The 6000-nt window shown below is 40.8% G+C and overlaps 1 protein-coding gene across 1 annotated transcript in view; it reads right to left on the bottom strand.

Annotated features, from left to right (window-relative positions):
• LOC100728917 (follistatin-related protein 5-like) overlaps nt 1-4010 on the bottom strand; it is a 145092-nt gene extending 141082 nt beyond the window's left edge. The window contains 1 exon segment of the mRNA XM_063260528.1: nt 3858-4010. Coding sequence (XP_063116598.1) covers nt 3858-4010 — 153 coding nt within the window.
• Nucleotides 4011-6000: the final 1990 nt, after the last annotated feature.

The following is a 6000-nucleotide window of genomic DNA, read 5'->3' on the forward strand; positions in this document are numbered from 1 at the left end:
TAGTTGGGGATTAAAATGAGATGTTCAAAAAACAAAACACAACCCCTAACTAAAATTAAAACAAAAGAACCAAAAAACAAAAATCAAATAAACAAAAAGTAAAACCCTGCAAAGGAAAACAGGGCAACTGGAAGTCTACAGACTGATCTGAACTGTCCACACAGGACTGACACCCAGAAGCCACACCTGAGTATGGATAGAGTGTCCCCTGTGACAGTCTGGTGCATACTCATGGAGTATGCATTCATGGAGACCTCATCCACGAATAACCTTAGGCTCTACAGAGGCAGGAAGTAAAGGGCAAGGCAGAGCCGTCAGCTGCCTGAGGAACCTTGATTTGGGTCTCAATATAGGATAAAAATGCTTCCAGCAGAGGAGAATATACTGACTCAAGTCGTCTACTTAAATATCTCTGCAGTCCTGATCTCACTTTTAAAAAAATTGAGCAGTGGTTTCAGGGTTCAGTGGGTATACATAACAGACACACACATAGAAGTAAATGAGACTTAATATGGAAACTTCTTTTCTTAACAAAGGACTCCATCACGAAAGTAAAATGGCACCTGACAGAATGGGAGGAAATACTTTAAAAATCATGTTTGTACAAGGGTGTTATATCCAGTTTATATGAAGAATTATTACAATTTAATCATGAAAAGAGAATAGTTCAATTAAAACAATGGATTAAGAATTCAGATTTTTTTCAAAAGGTTCATAAACAGGCAATAAGCATACAAAAGCTGTGCAGCATTATTAGCAATAAGGAAATGCAAATAAAGACTGCAGTGAAATTCAACTCCACACTCATCAGGAAGGCAAAGATAAAAAAGAAGCAAAGTAACACTGCCTTAGAGAAGAGAAGGAAATGTTGGCACCTTCAGCTCTGCTAGAAAAATATCAAATTGTGTAGCAGCCTCAGGAAACAGTATGGCAGTTTCTCCAAAATCAAACACCTATTGATGTCTAGCAATTTTACTGCTTCATATAAACCAAAAAATAAATAAATAAAAATGACTTGCACACAGACTGTGTATACATGCTGATATCTACACTTACCAGTTAAGAAGTGAAAAAAAAATCTAAGTGTGCACCAGCCGATAATAAACACAATGTGCTATATCTGTGCAATAGAATATTATTGGGCAATTAAAAACAAAGCTAGTACTGGCTAATACTCTGACAGATAAATCTTGGAAATGTTGTGATAAGTGAAAAAAGTCAGACACAAATATCACACATTCTGTGTTCAATTACATGAAATGTGCATAGCCCAAAATATATCACGCATTACCAAACACTTAGGGGTGAGGCTCAGACAGGGACTGCTCGTAGAAGTAGCAGGCCATTTAAGACAATGGAACTAGTCCAGACTTTGATAGCTTTGATGCCAGGATGCTGTAAACCACAGTTTAAAGCAGCGCACCTTAAAACGAACACTTTAAAAAAAAAATGTTTCTTTTATGGTGTGTGGATTATATCACAAGGAAATCTATATGAAATCTTCATATAAAAAAATCAAATATACCGTAACATATTTGGCCAGTGGATTCTTTATTCAGTATGAAATGAAGAAGGATTGACAAAGAATGATCCACACATTTATGCTGAAAGGAAATTCTTTCCCATTTCAACCCACAGCAAGCATTCAAAGATATTACTAAACCCAGATGATCTATGCAAAGTACGTTTTCAGAGACCAGGGCACTGGACCTAGCCATGCTCTGGGGCTCACCAGGATGCCGAGCTCTCTGGAGAACCAGATGCTGGGCCAGGCAGAGCCCATCCTGTCACTGCCAGGCCCCATGCACAGGTGGAGTGTGACCCACCAATGAGTCTGGCGACTTTCAGCAAACTTCCTTCTTCCAAAGTAGCCTGACACACTATCTTTTATAACTAAGAAATCCTCTGAGAATCACTTATTCATTGACTCTTCCCACTTCTAAGTTATGCATTTAGTGTTTCTGGTGAATATTCGAATTCTTAGGGTTATGTAGAATATTTATGAATTTAAATTGGATATTTATCTTTAATTCTTTTGGTAAAATGTAGCTAATTTTGTCAGTGTCATTTACTCAAGGAAAATTTTCCTTGCCTATTATGTTTTCTTAAATCTTTAAATCTTTATAATCTAAAAGTAACCAGTGATTTATGAATATTCATGTAACAGTGCTCTACGAGTACACCCTCTGAGTCTGTGACTTTACCTGTCTCTCACATATGTGTTAACAATAGCTCTTCCCTAAGGGCACTATAGATTCAAATCAAGAAAATTATTACGAGGCTAGCGTACCTGGCCTTAAAAAATGATAAAAAATGTTGCAATAGAGAAAAAATAGAAAGGGAGGGAGAAAGGGATAGGTGGGTATGAGAGAGAGAGAAAGAGAGAGAGAGAGAGAGAGAAGTTGACAGGAGACTAAAAATAACAATAGGGGAGAAGCAGGCAGAAGGAGGAAGAGAGGGGCCAGAGAGGGCGGAGCGGAAAGAAGAAACACGTCCTGTTCTCTGACCATCACGCTGCTTAACTGAAGAGTGCTTAACAGTGACCAGATAAAATATTGATTCTTTACTTTCTTACTATGTAATACAGATCATACTTCACCCCTACGACTCCAGGGATTTTCAGAGTGTCCCACACAAAGCCTCTTGACCTGCAGAATAGAGGGAATATGAAGCTGAAACACTAACAAGGAGGAACTGAGACACTGAGGCTGCAGTCTGCCTCCCTGCCTCAGCCCAGGACCCCCTGGAAAGACAGCAGGTACGGGGCATGGTGTCCAGGTCAGGAGACAGAGGCTGTAGGATCAGTGTGTGTATCTTTTTAATGAACTTGAAATGAAACCCTGTAACTATGTATTGACCATTAATATATGTTTAGCTCTATGCTGTATGTTCCAGAAAAAAATCAGACTTCATCTTTCAAACACTCCATTAAAAGGAAGCACTGTTAGGCCTGTTATGTACTGATACAATTTTAGATATGTCTGTTGAGATCGGCATACACAGTGAGAGATCTCACATTTGCACACGAAGAGCAGAGTTCGGCCACTCTTGGTATGTAATTCTTGACATATTCTTTTCTTTGTCCAGAGTCTTCATTAATTTAAGCCAGGGTTCCAGCTTATGTTGCTTCTTCACAGAGATGAATCAAATTACTTTATACTTTCCTTCTGATTTAGCATTTGCAGTCTCAAAGGCTTTCTTTTCTGAACAGTTTTCCTAATTTGCATAGATCCAATCTCTAGTGGTTTCAGCGCCACAGCCAAGGTGAGACGTAGGATCTCAGAACAGGCTCTGTATTTAGGGCAAACCGTGCACTCATGCTGAATCCCCATCACATAGCAATCTTTCAGCTGAAGAGACCCATAAATATTTCTCCAGTGATTAAATCTTTTTGAGCCTTTGAACTATTACAGAGTTGCCTCAGGACACTGGTATCTAGAAAGAGTTGATGAAAAAACCCCAAATCATTTACTCTGCTAAGCTGATTGCTTGTATTCTCTCAAGGGAACGCAAATGGGAGTTTGGGTAAAAGACCATCTGCAGCATATTTCTAAAATTTCAAAAATGTGTATGGTAATCACCCATGGACTATACTCAATCATGTAGGATAAGTAAAACACTTCACACCTCGTGGAAGGTGAGCACTGTGCTAGCTGGCTACCTGCAAACCGGAGTAAGACATGCAGGGTTGAACTGGATCAGGCGGCTTCTGGGCATGGTTGAGGGAATTCACAGAAGGTCTGCTGGGATTACCTGGGTGGGAGTGACAGACACTGAGCACATGCTGCCTGAGTAGTGCAAAAGGAAACGAAGAAGGAAGGCTCAGCTCCTTTCCTTCAGAGGAGCTGTGGTTTCACCTTCACCCTGGACGTGGTCTTCTCTGCCTCCACACGGGAACTCACACAGGCTCCATGCTGCGCTCCAGGCCTTCGCTGGGAGCTCCAGCTCTGCAGCATCCAGACCACCTTTTCCCCTCTTCCACCCTGACCCTGGCAGCTACTGTGAGCCATCCTTATACACTCTTATGTCTGTTTGTAGCGTGCATTAAATCTGTTTCTCTAATACCACTGAGTGACACAATCTCTGATCAGTCAGAAAATTGAAAGCAATGAAGTTTCAGGTTCAATCACTCCAGAATTGACAGCTGAATTTCAGACCATATTTAATCACATACATTGTTTAGATCATTCTAATAAAAAAGAAAAAAAAACTTAATCTATTACAACAAAAAGAACTGTGAAAAAATAAATTGAATAATGAAGTTCAATTTAGCACATACATTATTTTTAAAATATAACTTTCTTAAAGCATTTCATAATTTAAAGATGCACAATAGGAAAGTCAGCTAACTAGAATGGAAATTATTTCCAGTTGATAGGCAAACCAAAATCAAGCAACAACATTTTTGGTAGGATAGCTGAAACACACACACACATACACACACACACACACACACACACGAATGAAAATTTTGTGGAAGAGCATTATTTGTTGGTTGATATAAAATAATAAATCATATTCTTCCTTTGATTAAGAAAATAATCCAGGACAAAGTTTCAGTGGTATCTTTGAATTAGCTGGCATGGTCTCTTCTTAAACTCACCTCTCACACTTCTGGGGAATAACTGCCTCTCAGAACAAAGAGGGGAGGAGACCTCCAATGAAAATCATCATGGACCATCAACACTACAGAGCTCTAGGAACTGAGAGGTCCTTGGGGTGAGCCAATGGGATTCTACAAATGCAAAGAGTCTCAGAAACAAGCTCTGTCTGTCCTGCTTGGGAGAGGACAGGTGTCTCCTGGCTCCAATGGGCAGTGGCTGTCGAGAGGCCACAGTCACATGTTGGTACAGGAGGGCAGGACACTGGAGGGGTGGCGCTGAGGGCTACCCTTTTGGGAAGATGAGCACAGTGAACACCCAGGACCAGAGGCAGCATCACTGTCGGCTGTGTGGTCAGGGTCTCTACCTTCTGGTGAACACTTTTAAAATATAGCACAGGGCTGGGGATTTAGCTCAGCGGCATAAGCACCTGCCTTATAAGCAGGCGGTCGTGAGTTCGATCCCTGGTACCGATAAAAAAATGAAAAAGACAAAAAAATAAAATAAAATAAAATAAAATATAGCACAGTAATGGCCAACAAATGCAATGCCTATTAGAAGGGGAGAAAAGGAGGATGCAATGGGGAGGAGATGTGAGGAGCTTCAGAGTCCTGGGCAGTGTGAGATATTTACGGGATGCTGGACCTGTAGGTATCAACTCTTTGCTGCACTTTAAAGTACATGTGCTATATATATCCAACACTGAATAGATTGGGATCAATTACAAATTCAACTGAACTTAAATCACATATCTCAAAATGCAAAAGCTTCTCCTATATATACAAGGCATAGTTCAAGTCTCTTTCTTGTTGTCTAAATAGATTTGAGTAACATTTACAAATTTAATGGATAAAATACCCACTGATAATTCAAGCGATAGTTTGGCTAGTTTCGAAGGAGAATGAAGTTTTATTTTATTTTATTTTCATAAAAATATTAACATAGTGGTCTAAAGAACCTACAGCGTAGTAAATCTTGCATAGTTGGTGACAATAACTCATCTTATTTCAGAGGTAGATGGAAAGAATGCCACTTCCACCCACTTGATGAGCTCTGGCTGCATGCTCTGCAGAGTCTTGCTGTGTGAAGATACCAGAAGGCTGCTTTCTGGGAAGAACCACAGACCTGACATGTGAGGGAAGCTTGAGCTTCCACGCAGGGGTAAGACATGGGGGACCCTTCACCCACTGCCCTGAGCCCTGGACAAGAACGAGGCTGGCACACACACACTTGTGAGCACAGAGACAGGCGCTGCTGGGGCTCCCACCAAGCAAGAGAAGCCTGGCTGCCTCCCTGCTCGTACTCCATGTGTTTGAGAACCACGATCAGAGCCCAACAGCCAGTGGAGGAAGAAAGGCTGAGCTTAGAAGAGATGCAGACTCAGGCAGGCCTGGAAACA

This window comes from Cavia porcellus, unplaced genomic scaffold (assembly GCF_034190915.1).
Source record: "Cavia porcellus strain 051 isolate PalLab524CR breed Dunkin Hartley unplaced genomic scaffold, mCavPor4.1 scaffold_14, whole genome shotgun sequence".
Lineage (NCBI taxonomy): Eukaryota > Metazoa > Chordata > Mammalia > Rodentia > Caviidae > Cavia > Cavia porcellus.